The 16,753-nt window shown below is 41.1% G+C and overlaps 1 protein-coding gene across 5 annotated transcripts in view; it reads right to left on the reverse strand.

The window, feature by feature from the left end:
- Window positions 1-16,753, reverse strand: part of LOC101845002 (cytochrome P450 3A7) — a 31,294-nt gene that overhangs the window by 11,543 nt on the left and 2,998 nt on the right. For 3 of the 5 annotated variants that reach the window (XM_005099905.3, XM_035970171.1, XM_013083396.2), the window contains 6 exons: window positions 11,583-11,767; window positions 6,415-6,511; window positions 3,391-3,443; window positions 2,589-2,685; window positions 1,505-1,624; window positions 776-867 (listed from right to left, as the gene is read on the reverse strand). In XM_005099905.3, coding sequence (XP_005099962.1) covers window positions 776-867; window positions 1,505-1,624; window positions 2,589-2,685; window positions 3,391-3,443; window positions 6,415-6,511; window positions 11,583-11,665 — 542 coding nt within the window. In that variant the 5' untranslated portion in view covers window positions 11,666-11,767. The remainder of the gene's footprint in view (window positions 1-775; window positions 868-1,504; window positions 1,625-2,588; window positions 2,686-3,390; window positions 3,444-6,414; window positions 6,512-11,582; window positions 11,768-16,753) is intronic. The other 2 variants (XM_005099906.3, XM_013083395.2) reach the window with 1 other exon arrangement.

A 16,753-nucleotide genomic window follows, 5' to 3' on the forward strand; every position in this document is an offset into this window, starting at 1 on the left:
CAAATCGCTCTATTGCATCTTCTCAGCTTTCTGCATACAGGTCTAAAAGTTAAATTATCAATACCTTCAAAAATCCCATTCCATTCGTTAAGGGCACTACAAACTAAGGTTCCGACACAGTTTCTTTGATGATATTTTAAAACGGACTAAAAAATATGAGAGTGACACCACTGGACATATTAAAAAGGTAACCAATTTTCATGAAAAAGTCGACAAGCTTACATTATAATGTTGGTACAGGGTGGTGTCGTTGTCTCAAAATGAGCAGTTTTGTAGGCTAGGTTACTGTAAGTAATTGATTTTAGTGATCTTGCGTATGCACTCAAAGAGTGGTTTTAAACACGGCCCAAATAGAGAAACTTAAAAAAAAATTACTGGGTCAAGAATAAAAAAAATAATTGTTTGGTCACTAGCCTGCAGAAGTTCCATGCAAAGTTTGACGGGCGTAAGTAAATATTTTAAAAAATAAATGAGCGAAAACGATTAAAGAGAAAAGACGAAAGCTACAGTAAAAGAAATCTAGACTAGTACTAGATCTACCAGCCCGGCGATCTGAACTTGGGCTGTGTTGGGGATTTTTAAGGCTCTCCACCCTTTTGGCTAAGTCCTTTCGGGGATGTATGTTAAATTCGGAGGTTCTTAAATAACCTTAGGCTACAGTGTTTAAAGGGGTGTAAACGTATACAATGATTACTGATAATAAATGATCAATGGAGTCCAAGTTGGGATATCCTGGGTTCGTTCACACAGGAAGAAATTGGAAAAAAATACTTACTTGTCGACAAAAAATCCGCTCTCGTTGAATTCAGTTGTCTTGCCGAGCGATTCCAGCATTTTATTCGTCATGTTGCATATTTGGGGGAGCATCTGAAGAGTTGAAACCGGGATGGAAGGGGGCAAGAGTGTGAGGCTTATTTTTTAGAAAAAGGAGAGAGAGAGAGAGAGAGAGAGAGAGAGAGAGAGAGAGAGAGAGAGAGAGAGAGAGAGAGAGAGAGAGAGGCAAGGATGTGGTGTTGAGAAAACTCATATTGACTTAACACTTGAACAGAAGTTCACTAACATAGAACTAAGAAAAGTTTCTATTTAACCTTCAGTGTTAAGAACTGCAATACACTTACTCATTTCTCAATCTTTGAGAGGTCAGGAGCATCGAGCAATGACAGTAGAAGGTCGCTGTGGCACGGAGAAGGTCTCAGTTTAATTACCGAAAGGTGAGAATTTTTATTGAGTGTTTCGGTCTGGGATATAACTTCCCCTCAGCGGGGCTGGTCCCGTCGGAAAAGCCCGCTTCCTTAATGATATAAACTGTGTCGATGAGGGCTTTAAAGATCCTTCATTAAAAAAAGTATATTTTTCTTATTACCAATGGCTCTACCACCGTCTGTCTTCTACTAACCTCAGCAGATATTAGCGAGTCCACCCCTCGAAGAGCCCTTTCAGCTTGTTGCTATAAAAAATCCCATATCTACGTTAAAAAAAAATATTTTTGAAAATCAAGTTCAACCTGACGAATGGCGCCAGAGCTCAAACCTCCAGCCACTGCCTGTCGTTGTCTCTTCCACAAATCTCCACTGGAGTTCTGGAGACTCAGATCTTCTTGTTCATGCGTGAAAGGGTTGATCACCTAAGGATAATACCAAAAATTAATATTTAAAACTATGGTAACCATACAAGTGAATTTGACATAGATTTGCTATTAAAACTGTGCAGGGGTGCAACCTGTCATTTGAAGAGTGGTTCATTTACTATAGGCAGCCACGGGCTTTAAAGACAGCATTTGTTTTCTGGGAATGTGAGTTAAAAACAGATTTGTTTATGACTACAAGTCAAATAAAGGTATGATGGAGGGACTTTTACAAATTGTGATATTTGAGTAATATCGACACAATTTAAATCATATGGAAGGCGGGATTCGATTTTTCCTGCCAGAGTAAACTCAGGTTAAAAGGGACACAATTTCCCTGCAGAAAGACCGAAATGCTCAATGAAAATTCGCCCCGCACGGGAATCGAACTCAAGTCTTCTAGGGTATGACGGCGAAGCACTAAATCGCTACATCGCATACACCGGGAAGGGCTTCGAATCGTTTGGTTATCAAAGTAGCACCGTGGCTGCCTATAGTAAACGAACCACTCTTCACATGACAGATTGCACCCCTGCACAGTTTTAAGAGCAAGTAAAGCCACGTCGACAAAGAAGCGATACGAGCAGTTAAATGTAAGTGCGCCAGAAAGAAGTTTTGGAGAATGAAAACTGCACCACAAGCCAGGTTTTTTTCGTGCACGTCTGTTTAAGATTTTCCAGAATCTTAAAGAAATCCACAAAATTACATCGTTAAAGAAATGTTGAAAGGGGCGCTACTCCTTTGAAATACATGACTCTGAGCGACTCATATCGCGAATTCAAAACGTTCGTTGATGGCTACATGGATAAAACGCGCCCCCCCCCCCAAAAAAAAAAAAGAATCCGCGGAAAACAGCAACAACAACATCATCGTCATCATCAACAACAATAACAACAACAACAACAACAACAACAACAACAACAACAACAACAACACTTGAGTACAATATGTGAGGTTGACTTACCGGTCGTGCTGAAAACTTATTGAAGTGTTTGACCAGAATTTGGTGTGCTAAGTCAGGACATGACACGACTACACTAGGGCGCAGCCCTTCATAGAACCTGGGAAACACGACAGAAAAGGACAAATGTAAGCTTGCTGAGTGTCAGTGGAACTGTGTCTCACTTTTATTTTTTTGATAAACAACATGACTGCGATTCAAATAAATCAAGAACGCGTGTTGATTACAATAATTACTCATCAACAATCTTCTCTTATAGTACGGTCGAAATTGTTCTAACGACCACTTGCCCAAGATAATCACCTTTATAAAATTATGATCACTTCCTCCCCCACCCCACCCCCCCCCCCTTGAGTGTTTTCGATTATTTATATTATAAAAACACTGTTCAAGAGGTTCACCTGTCTAAGGATGGTCGTATTGGACATATTCGATTGTATCTAAAGCTGTAGGAGACTAGACTGTGTGTAATGCGATAACTATTAATTTTTCACAGCTGCACAATGCCCCACTTAAGCTTTCTTTGTAAGCAATTTCACCGTGGAGAATAATATAAGGAAGTGAGTACCCCGATGACACAATGTGTGGTGGGGCGGACAGTGGAATGGGCTCTTGGTCGTGAATGCAGAATTACTAGCTTTTGTAAGCTTTGACAAGCAGGATCGAACCCCGCCTCCTAAATAATCTAAATTATGGCGATTGGGAAGTAAAAAACACATAAAATAAACATATGCTTGGGTCTAGTTCTGTTTTATTATGAAAAACGTATGAATCAGAAGGGCGTAATTATGGTTGCTGCACTTACCCATACACGTGACCATACTTTTTTGTCCAGTACTTAAATACTTCAAGAGGAAGCTGAAAAGGAAAACAATCAAAGCAAACGGTAAGCTTTGTTCATGAGGTTTGGGGCGTTGCTTTTAAGTTTTGTTTGCTTCTGCGTGCGACAGAGTGAGACAGTGTGCGATTACGAAATGGCTGAAGTTCAATTCCCGAATGGGAAACTTAAGCTCATCCATCGGGTGTCTCCGTCTGTTTTCCAGTATGTGTATCTCCCCCCCCCCCCCCCCCCCCTCAACTGTAACATGATGATCCAAGCTGCGTCGATGAGCACTTTTTGTTTTCAAATGAAAGTGGTTGACGCCTCCATCGACACAATTTAAATCAGAAAGGAGGGGGTGTCTTTTTTTAAAATAAGTGTTTTACGGCTCTGGCAATTGCATAAGGTCGTATGAGTGCCCGGAACACATTAAACATTTTCAGCTGGTAGGAAATTTTGAATCTTGCTCAGGTGGCGACCGAAGCATACTCTTATCGATTTGGGAGCACCAAAGGATCTTTAACGTGCGCAACTTGCACACGGGACCTCCGAGATTTTTCACCCTTGTCCCAGAAGGCTAGGTGTAGATCTTATCTACCGTAAGATCAGGGGTGTGGATGAAAGACAGCAGTAAGAAGGAGCCAAGGAGAAGAAAGTCTGCAGAGAGAGTCAGGAGCCCATAGGAAAGGGCAAAGGAGGTGAAGGGGTGGGGGCATAAAGTGGAGATGAAAGCAGACGACAGAACATTGTTAGAGAGCAGTAAAGGATGTGAAATGAGAACAATTTAGAAAGGGAAATATTCCGTTGCTCTCCAGATTCGAACCCGGGACCTATTGAATGAGAGGTTTTGGGATACATTACCCCTTCAAAAAGACTGAGATATTCAATAAAATTTCTCCTTACACGAGAATCGAACTTGGGCTTTCGTCCTGCGATGGCGGAGTGCCTTAACACTACACAACAGACGTCAGTTCGGCGAGGGTGGGAACATTTACACATAACAATTGGAAGAAAACTGGGACAAAGTTTCTCATGAACTTCCGAATGAACTATATTGTTCCCGCCAATGAGCAGTTTAAAAAATTCACAAGGGTCAGCTTCGTGTGGAAAGAGACAGAGAGAAAAGATAACCGAACAAACAAAAAACACGTTTTAACTCGGCAGATTCTTCACCAGTAACAAGACAAAACATTCCTGCCGGGTAAATGTTATCTCTATAAGCAAATAATGCTCCGTCTTCGGAAATCTTTATATAGAAAGTGGAGAGCTCTTTGGTTGATCTCAGCCGTAGTCAACAATCGTTGGTCAGTTTTATCTCGAGATCCAAACAGATTTTCTTGTTGATAACAGCGGTGGTAGAGTCACGATGCTCTTCGCGAAAGGCTTTGCGTGATGAAACAAGGGCTGAGGTGGTTGAAGGCAGAGAGGGCTCGAGTTGTTGGAGGGAAGTCGACCGGAGGTGGTGGCGTTGAATTAGGGACTGGGGTTGGAGGAGAGACTGTTCTTAGTAGTTTAGGTTTTTGTCTACACAAAAGTACACAAACGTAAGGGGACAGGAGGAATAAGAAATCAACATCGTTCAAGTCCGGACTCAGGCAACGCAGAAAAACTACAGATCATGCACCATTGGAACATTTAATGTAGAAAACCTCGTGAAGCTCTATTTGCCGGTTTTATTTCCTTGTACTTCAAGAAGGAGTTTGACAGTGTTCATTATCACACCATGGCAGGGGTCACCAAACAACGGCAGTCTATCAGATTAGTCAAGCGGGGGTTGTTTTTTTTGTTGGCCCACCGCCATGTCACCACGTGATAAAACAACAACAATAACAACAACAGCAAACATTCTTGTATGATGTGTTTATTACGTGCTCAGAATTCGGTCAACAAAATACAATGTTATAATTTGATTTAACTCTACAATGCAAATGTAAGACTTCGAAACTTCTAGCTAATGTACTTTTTAAAGATATACACATATTCAGTGTATTGCATTGAAAAAAAAAAAAGTTAAACTGCCCATTTTGATGAAAGACGTTTGGTAACCTCTTTACTAAGAGGATGATTACAATAGAAGTTTTGTGCGCTCGAAACATATATTTTGTCAATAAAAGAAAATCCGAATGAGGATACTCAAACAGCAAAATAAATAATAGATGGAGAAAGATGAACACTTAGATTGGCTCGAAGTAGGCAAGGGATTCAGTTAAGGTTGCATATTATTGCCACACATATTCTAATATGTCATTGGCTGAGAGTTAGAAGTGACTGTGTTCTCATTTCTTTTATCATAAAAAAACCTGTGTTAAGAAAAAACGGATTTGCAGGGCAAAGTGTAATAGGCAACTCTTGGATATAGTCTCCTTTGAGAACTGCGACTGTAGCAAAACTACTGGACAGATGGGTTAGGTATTTACAGGCATGATGCAGAGTCGTTTGCATTCCTCAGCTGTGCTAATTTAGGAAAGTTAGCCAAAACAGACGTGGTCATCTCAGGCTCTCAGCTCACGATAAGCTAAAAATATAATAAAATAGGTCAAGAACACTCCACAGCGAGGCTATTCTGTAACCTCAACAAAAGAAGAAGAATATATTCAGAACTGAGATATGAAGGCAATAATACTGTCTGGTCCTGCATTTAAAAACCTCGAAGGAGGAGGAGGAAGGATTGCGGGAGGAGGAGGCCGATGAGGAGGAAGAGAAAAAGGAGGAGAATGAGAAATAGGAGGAGGAGGAGGAGGAGGAGGAGGAGGAGGAGGAGGAGGAGGAGGAGGAGTAGGAGGCGGAGGAAGATGATGAGGAGGAAGGGAAAAAGGAGGAGGAGGAATAGGAGAAGGAAGAAGATGAGGAGTAGGAGGCGGGGAGGAGGAGGAAGTGGAAGAATAGGAGGAGTAGGGAGAGTAGCAAGATGAGGAAGAGGGGGGGAGGGGGATAGGAGGAGGAAGAAGAGGCGGAGGAGGAGGGTAAGAATATGAAGAAGAAGGAGGAGGAGGAGATCAGTCTGTCTACCTTTTTGGCAAAGTCTAGAGTGTTTCCCATGAGGAACACAGGCTCAGGTCCGGGGAGTCCCATCCTCTGGAAGACTGAATAGTGGCTCTTTACAAAGCTGGCAACGGAATGGAATAAAAACGTACTTGTTACTTTAAAATTATTATTATTATTATTATTATTATTATTATTATTATTATCATTATTATTATTATTATTATTATTATTATTATTATTATTATTATTGTTATTATTATCCTTATTATTATCGTCGTCATCATCATTATCATTATTATTATTATTATTGTTATTATTATTATTGTTGCTGTTGTTGTTGTTGTTGTTGGTGGTGGTGGTGGTGGTGGTGGTGGTGGTTGTGTGATTTAGTAGTGACGATGATGATGATGATGATGATGATGATGATGATGATGATGATGATGATGATGATGATGATGATGATGATGATTTGTCGTCTGTTTGTTTCCTTAATGGGCCTGATGGACTACACGAAGGAATATTCGAGCGAGAGCGGGGCTCTTTTTCGTCTCCATTGTCATTACACTTAGAGGCACCTGCACTTGTCCAAACAACTCTATTCGAATTATCATTGTTCCCGAACATTCAAACATATGTTTGACATTCCTTTTCATGGTTGCATCTTCGGCAACGTGGGTTGAGCTCTTCTTGATGACGATGATGATGATGATGATGATGATGATGATGATGGTGATGGTGATGATGATGATGATGATGATGATGATGATGATGATGATGATGATGATGATGATGATGATGGTGGTATTACTGTGGTTCTTATAGCAAACTATTTTTTTTTGCTTCGCAATTGCACGTAATGGACAATTTGAAATAAAAGTTAATTAAGTGAGGTATTGAGCTTTTAAAAAATTCTATAACTAATTTTTCTTGACTTAGATCTATATTTTTTCTAAAAACGTGTAAAGGAACGAAAATAAAAATTCCAAAAATTTGCATGGATAAAACTTCGGCATCCCTTGCAGTCCTTGTTTTTATTTGACCTTTTCTTATCATTCAGAGTGGAAGAGCACTCTGTTTTGCTGACACTTGAGATCTAACCCTCGTAAACAAGCCGCTTGAAACAGTCCTGTGGTTTTGAACTAGGCATGATCGAGTTTTTGACTTTCGTGTAATGACGAGAGCAAGTGCCTCTTAAACTTTTACTGAGTTAGGGAAACGAAACAATATTATTATTATTATTATTATTATTATTATTATTATTATTATTATTATTGTTCTTCTTCTTCTTCTTCTTCTTCTTCTTCTTCTTCTTCTTCTTCTTCTTCTTATCCGTAAGCAACCTAGAAGGACGGTCATGTAGGTCGGGGTGAGACGTTGACCTTAGTTTCAGGTGAGACGTTGACCTTAGTTTCAGAACAAATGTCAGTGATATTGTTGCATACTCGGTCGTGGTGGAGGCTGCCAACAAGGCCGTCGAATACATAATATGTACACAGTCGGCGCGCTGTTCACATGTACTAATCCCAGAGAGATTTTTTAGGACTGAGGAAAAAACGTTTAATTTCTTTAAAACAAATGTTTTACCTACACTGAGTAGATCTATCTTTTTTCTTTTTATCAAAATTTAGAATTTGAATTTCGACGAAATATTTCTCGAACACATGCACCGATACCACAAAATAAGAAACTTTAATGAACAAAGTTTTTAACATGTTGGGCCCAGTACATCTGAACAGCTGGCCTAGGATACTGTTAATTTATGCTTTTAGATTCTGTCCTTTTCCCATTTTTGTATGTGCTTGATGAGTGTATCAGTGTTGTCTGCTCCTTTGATCAAAGTATTGCAAACAACCCGACCAGTAAATCAGCTTTTAGCGGGAAACACAAAAACAATGCCTCATTCATAAATGAAGATTGAAAAGCAGATAAAAAGTCAAGATGTCGTAGACTCTGTCCCTGCTTCTTTTCAGCTGAGTAATGGCTTCTTGGCTTTCACAGCTGAAGGATGATGCAATATTAATTTTGTTTCTATTTGCTTTTGGGTGTGTTTGATTTTGTTAGAGAGCTTCTCTTTACGAAAGATTCAGATCTAAGGCTGGTGAAAATATGTGCATGCATGTATATCATCATATACATTTACGTTTCAGATCCGTTGCTTTGACATCCGTGAGGCCTTAGAGTTTTTACTTAAGCTGTAAACCCAGACTGTGCACTTTGCTGATCAGTCGAAGAGCCATTTTGGCTAAACGCAGCCCCGCCCGGAGATGCCGAAAAAGACGTGAAATCTTTCTCTCTCAGTACTTTGCCTACTATTGCCACCTTTATATTAAGAGGTTAAAATTTGCCTACATGTATTTCCAATTTGGGCTTTAAATAATACCTAACACTGCCCAGTAACTGTTGTTAATTCCTCTCTGCCTGACTCGGCCCAGTGACAGAAATATGCAAAGTTTGACCCATGATAAAAGATGTGAGTACAACCTGTACTCCTTCACTATGGAAACTTCATTTAACAAACAAGTGTTTTATATGATATAATGTGGGCCAGGGACTTAAACACTGAATAAACTGTCTTACTTACTAACATTACCCAAGTGATCCTCACCGTCAACCTAAATGACCAAACAGCCAACGAGTGGGCAATATCGCCTAGGTTGGCAAGCAGTGATCTAAAAGCCCGGTTAAACGTATCGACAGATTGTTAAAAAATCTGACGATCTATCGTTCATACGACAAATCGTTACGTGTAACCATATAAATGTGTAAAAAGTGGACGATCGATCCATTGATTGGAGACCAAATAGAGAAATCAAACACCGCCTAACATTTTTTTGTGCGATCTGAGTCCGATTTGGGAGGGATGAGCTAGGACGCAGAATCTCCTGGAAATAAAAAAAACAACAACCAAAAAACCCCAACTAAACAACTTTTTGGGTAAATATTTTCCTCCAAACTGAAGTTTTGTGTTTCAAATCTGTACACAACATTTTGGATTCGTAATAAATTTGTCTGATATTCATTTTAGATAAATCCACAAAATAGTTTTCCTCTAGATAGCGCGTAAAACACTCATTTTCAGCGATGTCTCCATTTTTTGTAGTAATGCACTGATTCACATTAGGCCTACCACTAAATATCTTAATGGTTGGGCAATATTGCAAGCTACAGTAGTCTAACAGGTCAACAGAAGTTTGCGGATAGTTTTTCTCAAGTTTCCTTTGCTGTTGAGATCGTGGTTAAGATTAGTTAAGAACAAAGAGCCTTTTGTGTTCAACACTTCCTCACCACCAACTCATTTCGTTAGTTTCGCACAAGGTGCGGATATAATGTTGAAGTGTCCTTAAGGCCTCCTTTGATGTCAAGGGTGAAAATGGTCCTTCTGTTTGGACCTGAAGAGAATCAGAACTAAATATTTCCCGACAAAAAGACCCCTTCAGGTCAAACACACACGGTTCACACCCCTTTAAACGTCAACAGGGTGCAGTATTCAGTAGATGAGCCCCATGAGACGTCTGTGCGCAGACAGTGTCTGCAGCTAGGACTTTCCTACATCTCAACGGTCCGCATTCTCAAGGTAGATCTTCATCTACGACTGTACCCTTTTCCTGTTTGCGAAGCTGACATGGATCAGAGGATAGCAATGTGTTCATGATTCCTACATCGTATTGAAAAGCATGAACACTTCCTCTATGCCATTTGGTTCCTTGGCCAAGCCCACTTTCACCCCTCAGGATATGTTAACTATTGTTAACTCCACAAATGCCGTCTATTTGGGCAACCTCAACCCCACCCCTATTGTCTTTAGAAATAACGCCATACTGTAAGGTGTACAGTGTGTATGGCTTTGAGTACTCATGGTTGGGTGGATCCTTGTGTTTGGCCGCCACTGAACGTTACGAATGACACGTTAAAATGTGTCGAGTTCAAAGAAGGACGTCATAGATAGCACTGGTTCTCGGAATTCCAGAACATATACAAATATTGAAAAAAAATATAGTTTAAATGTTACAGGGATGGAAATATTAGATTTTAAAAAGAAAAGGAAGACAAAACAACCGACAATTTCATGACTCTCCTTACAAAATCTTTTAATTGGCGCATTTCGCATTTATAGGTGGTTTTTTTTATAAAAGCCGTTTCCATTTTCGAAAACAAGTTTTTTATCTTTATGATTTATAATTATTTTTAAGTCAAACAAATTCCTTTTGGATTAATTAATCATATCTGTTCCAAATTACAACATTCTAGTAAAAATTTTGTGCGAAATATTCAGAAAAAAAGTTGTTTAGTTTTTAAAAAATCATCCTGTATGTCGCTGTGTGGGATTGATTGTGTGAAAAATCATCGCAGCTAAAAGCCACTTCAATTTGGGAATCAGCGTATCAAAATAAGCAAAGTGAGTCTAGGGGAACCTGACTTAAAACGACATTTAAATTTTAGCAAACATCTAATTTTACAATTGATAGTGAAGTCAAGTATCCAGGTCTACCTGCTCGGTCACTGTGTGGTATGGCGACATAATAATTAAAAAAGAAACCGCTTCTTCTTTTCTTAAATTGAGATGCATAGATCTCATGAAGTCTGCAGAATCTAAAGACTACAGTAACAAAGTAAGATTAAGAGAGAAGGTACCCGAATAACGTGTGTCATTTTGCAAACAGCTAAATCAAGGTGCAACCAAAGACTTTTGCATTTTATAAAGGAGGTCTAAACAATTTCAGACCATCGTACAAGAAAGACTTGAAAAAAGCTAAATGGGGAGATACGATGAATGTAGGCCTTTTCGTATTTCGCTTTAAAAGCCATTCTTTCGTCCAAACAATCCTCTTTTTCTTTAAGTAATATCACAAAGATTGCAAACAAAGGGATATTGTTCCCAAGAGACATGGCGTCTCTCTGACATATGGAGAAGAAATCTCACCGTGCGTACGAGAACATAACGATAGACTTGAACATGTAAACAGACTACAAACTTCGATAAAACTGACAGTTCTCGCATGCGACGAATCTGATACAATCTATCGCTGCGTGTAACTGGGGCTTAAGGCCTTTGATAACTGTCCAAGTGCCTGGACTACTCACGTAATGCCCCACATGTTGTGCCATCCATGTTTCATAATTTATGGGTCTATTAAAGCTGCTAAAATCCGCCCTTAGATATGTTACAAGAATAGAAAGATACATTAACTTACCAGATCCAAGCCAGAAGCAACGCCAAAACGCACAGAAGGCATGATGTAACAGGATAGCCCAGGAACAAACCCACAATCTCCATGGTGGGAGTTCGAACACTTGGAAGCAAGCAATAGTCCAGTCACCAGATTTTCCAAAGTATTCTTGATGTTTCCTGTTCAAGGGTGTAGAAATGTTCCTTCAGCTAGAGAGAAAGGAATTAGATGGACTTGTCAAACAGATAAAAGCGCTTGCACCTATTCGGTTTTATAATATTCAATTCTTCTGCTGAGATCTCACTTTTTCAATACTGTTGTTATATAAATCTTTGTAATAGTATGGAACCAATTTCTGAGATGGACGAACTAGATTTCTTTGCTTGTGCTTTCTCATTGATTTCTAAATTTCTTTTGATATAAAATTCTACTTTTCTTGAGTTTTTTTGTCAGCTTCCTAGTTGGGTTAACAAGGGATATAAAAGATTTTAAGACAGCGGGAAATGGAATTCCTCTAAGATTTGACAAAATACACCTTGCCTTATATGCAGAAATGCTCGTGATTGATATTTCCTTTCACCTACCGTCTCTATTACCGGTCTCCCTCTCCTCCTCTTCCTTCTTCACACTCCAATCACTGACTTTCAAAACGACCTATCAGTACCTAATTGGTGTAATAAACTCTTTTAAAAAGGGAAACTAAAACCCCCCCCCCCACAATTGCTAGACATCCTGATGTCACAGCATAACGTTTTTACTGTTCGGCGTTTAGCACGGCAACCACTATATAAATAATTTAGCTAATTACTGACACAAAAGATTCGGTACAAGAACGAAACGTTCGTTCCGCCAATTGCTCGATCTTTCTTGAGATCAACTTTGTGTAAGGTCAAGCGACTCTCCTTTTTATTTGTTCTGGGCAACTTGAACGGAAAGGGGTTAGAGATCTTGCGTGGGTTGAAAGGATGGGCGGAAGAGGGTGGAGGGGGGAAGGGGGATAGACCCACTCGTCTGACCTGACCTGATAACAGTAAAGTGTACTTGTGGGTTGGATTGAGGACATCCTTAGCTCTTTGCGACATATCATATTTATCAGGTAGACACAGGCAGGCTATCCGGGGACGGCTCTGAGCAGCGACAGTTGACCTCGTATTTGGCGGAAGGTTTCAGCTTTCTGGGATGGCTTTTTGCCTTCTGTTTTTGGATGTGGAGGTACCATAACTATATTATGACTTCGATGGTCTAGTTGTTAGACTCTCAGACTCTCAATGGAAATGTCGTCGGTTCGAATCCCGTCAGCGACCTGACATTATGTCCATAGGAAAGTCACTTTACACGAATTGTCCACAGTGCACCCTGGTGGGAATGGGTACCCAGCTATAGACAGCAGATGAGCTTGTTAGTCTGTTGTTTCAGCGCGTATAATTCTCACCTTGCATGGTCTCCGGAAAGCCGAGAATGTTTCAAAGTGTTCGAGGGTCTGCTTGAGTAATGCTACACGTAGTTGTAACGTCACAAAGCGAATAATATATGCACTGTATCTTTGTTGTCATTGCTATTATGATTATGATTATGATAATCATCTTTTCTGGATGTGTCGTCAGCTAAGGTGGTGTGGTGCTGGGTGTTGGTACCGATAACCCGATTTCAAATCCCCAATTGGGCGTTCTTGGGGGGAGGAAGGGGGGGGGGTAAATTGAAGCCCTCCCCTTGGATGTGACTTGATCTAGTACGCACATCTGGCGTCTCCACCCACCATGGGGCCTCATGTGGGTTGTCGTGACGTCATACACGAAAGACAATTTTAACCTGTTTCAAGAATGAGGGTCAAAATTTACTTTTGTCTGTATTTGAACTTGAGTGTTTTGGAAAGTGTTTAAGGCTAGCTTCTAATTGATGATGGATGCTAAATTCGGAGGCTCCTCCTCTTAACTCGTTCAGTGCTACTGACCAGAATTCTGGCACGCAGGTTTCTGCCTGTGTGTGTTTTACGAGAAATCTCCCAAAAACCAGTATCGTCTCTTTATGAAGAATAAATGTTCAGTGAAAGGTTAGCTCTGCTTTTGTCTATGGTCACATGAATAAAGGAAAGCACTCTTGGTATGTTTAAGATTCTTTCGTTGCACCACTTTGATGAAAAATGCTAAATTATAATAATTTTTCTTTTAGTATGTGTCTTTCCAAAGCTCAACTGGTTCACCCAGAAATTACCAAGGATAGAGAGGAAGTGAAAGGTTTTCGCCCAGCACAGTTTGAGTTAATTACCTTATCTTGAAGAGGGCAGTAACTTTTGAAGAACGTTTTGAACACATGTCCTATCAGCAGACCAAAGGGAATGTTGCAACACATTTTTCGAACCATCCTAAACTGAAAATTACAGTGGGAGATTTCAATTCTCCCTGTCTCGACCCACCCAGATTGAAAATGTTCAAACCTGCATAAAATATTTGCCGAGCGAAAAACGAGTCGCTTGGGGAAAACCCGGGGAGGACTCTGGGAGTGTCAGAAATAGCTCGGCGTGCAAAGTTGCTTGCGTTACCGAGTGACAGTGACACGCCCACGAGATCTGAATGGTAGCTGAGTTAAATTTTATACTCTGCCGGTGAAATTATTGCTCACCATGTAAAAATCCTGCACGGGGAGTCTGAGTACTCAAGCACGGCGTGCAAAAGTTGACACGACGAACATGTGCCGTGACACGACGACCTTCGCGCCCCTACCTTATAAACACACAGCACACTGTCCCTGCCATTATCTACAAATTGACCTTCTACTAACGTTACTATGCCTCCCAAAAAGTCAATGTGGAGGGCTGTTTCTGCTGTTGCTCTACCTTCTGCAGATACCAGTCTGCACTCACCAAATCCTTACTCATGTGTGCCAAGCCCTGCTGTCCAGCCTGCCTTCATGAGCCTTCTAGATACTTCTGCTGCTGCTGCTCCCAGTCCTTCTCCTGCTGCCCTGCTGCTTCTGAACCTGAAGAAGAGCCCTGGGTGTCTTCCACTCCGAGATCTGCATTTGCTGTGGTGGCATCTCCTGAGAACTCTCCCGTGCAGTCTGATGTTCCTCTTCAGCCAGGACTGTAACTCCTCCGTGTCAGGCCAATAAGACCAGTTGAGACAGGCTGCAGCTCACAGCTAATGATGAAGAAGACCTCGTCCACTGGTACAGGGAGCAGGAGATCTTCTTCAACGAGACCTGGAGGATGCCACATCTTCAACTTGCAGTTCTGCCATCAGCTTCTCAAACTGTCCATACAGGGGTCTACTTAAGAGCCATTGTCTAACCCAACAGGTCTTCTCCTTCTTCCTCCTCTTCTTAGTCTTTTTGCACCAGCACAACAACAAGGGCATCATATGTATACATGAAGTATGCATCCATCATCTGTGCCACAGGAGACAGGTTGAATGAATGAGCGCAAACATACCCCCCCCCCTCTTTATATATTATAACTTTTGCACGCCAACTGACTCCGCGACGGGTCGGCAAGATGGACAGCATTGTCGGTGAGTTAGTCGGCGTGTGAAATTTTGCGTTTCTTGGCTCTGCAAGAGGCCATGTTTCAAACTAATTGCTCGGCAAGACGCTCGGCGAGCGTCTCCATGAGTGCTCGCCGACACGATAGTGTCAACAGTCATGACGAGAGTCTCACCACGTTTAAACCTGAATTTGGCATTATCTTCTGGGGAATTGCTCGTCGACTCTTCTCCTGTATGTGTGAACACCCCATTAGACAGCTGTAGCTTGCAATATGGCGCGATTGTTGCGACTTTTAGTGGCAGGCTTGTTGCGAACTGATGCGTCATGCTACACAAATGAGGACAAGGCAAAAATGGTTTGTTTTCTTTTTCGCTGTACAGAACAAAACTATTCTGCGGAATTATCTAAAATGAATATTACATAATTCCTTTTGGCTGCCAAATATTGTGTTCAAATTTGAAACACACAGAACTATGGATAAAAATATTTACAAAAAAAGTTGTAAAGTTGTTGGGGGGAGGGGGGTTGGGTCACCCTGTACTTGAAAGAAAATTGGGACAAAGTTTCTGGAGGACTGCTAAAGAGGCTAGACAGGTCACGCGGGCCGCTCGCTGATGTAAAAAAACCCCAACCCAATCACGAAGACAACAAATTCATTTGTTGGAATACTTGAATAGGCATATTATGACCTTGAACACCTAGCTCTCATTGGCAAATTTAAAGCAAAGGACGCAGGGGCAGACCCAGAGCAACCTACTTGGAGACCCTAGAGCATCTGAGCAAACAATTATAAATAAAGGACTATGATCCCCGATGTCTGGTCAGATCTAGCACTTAATGATGACGACGACGATGATGATGAGGATGATGATGACGATAGTAATAATAATAATGACAATAATAATAATAACAACCTCAAAGTGTTCCTCATCATCATCATCATCATCGTAAAGTGGTTATGATAGCAATAGTAGCATCACCATAAATAGTAGTAGCCATGGTAATTGCAGCAGCAGCAGCAGCAGCAGCAGCAGCAGCAGCAGCAGCAGCAATGGTAGTATTAGTAATTGTAGTAGTAGCAGTAGTAGTTGTAGTAGTAGATTCAGTGTCTGTACTAAAATGTAATTATTATAGAACTGGTATTTGGGGCAATGACCTACATGCGAAGGCCCCTGAACCGCTGTTTGCTGTGTCCTGAATCTGGTGGTAAACAAGCAGGGCAGGATCACCCAGTGCATGAACCAGTTCACTTAGGTGAGAGGATGGGTCAGTCCGACTGTCTGGTGCATTCGCACCAACTTTGAATAAGCAGACAGTGCCACACTGTTTCTCTTTGTCTCTCGCTCTCTGTCTCTGTCTGTCTGTCTGTGTCTCTGTCTGTCTGTCTGTCTGTCTGCGTCTCTGTCTTTCTGTCTGTCTGTCTGTCTGTCTGTCTGTCTGTCTGTCTGTCTGTCTGTCTGTCTCTCTCTCTCTCTCTCTCTCTCTCTCTCTCTCTCTCTCTCTCTCTCTCTCTCTCTGCCTCCCTATATCTCTGTTTCTCTCAAATCCTTTCTTCCCTCCCCCCAGAGAGGGAGAGAGAGTGAGAGAGAGAGAGAGAGAGAGAGAGAGAGAGAGAGAGAGAGAGAGAGAGAGTGAGAGAGAGAGACAGACAGACACGCACACAGACACACACACACACACACACACACACACACACACACACGCACACAGGCAGA

The sequence above is a fragment of the Aplysia californica genome, unplaced genomic scaffold (genome assembly GCF_000002075.1).
Source record: "Aplysia californica isolate F4 #8 unplaced genomic scaffold, AplCal3.0 scaffold00229, whole genome shotgun sequence".
Lineage (NCBI taxonomy): Eukaryota > Metazoa > Mollusca > Gastropoda > Aplysiida > Aplysiidae > Aplysia > Aplysia californica.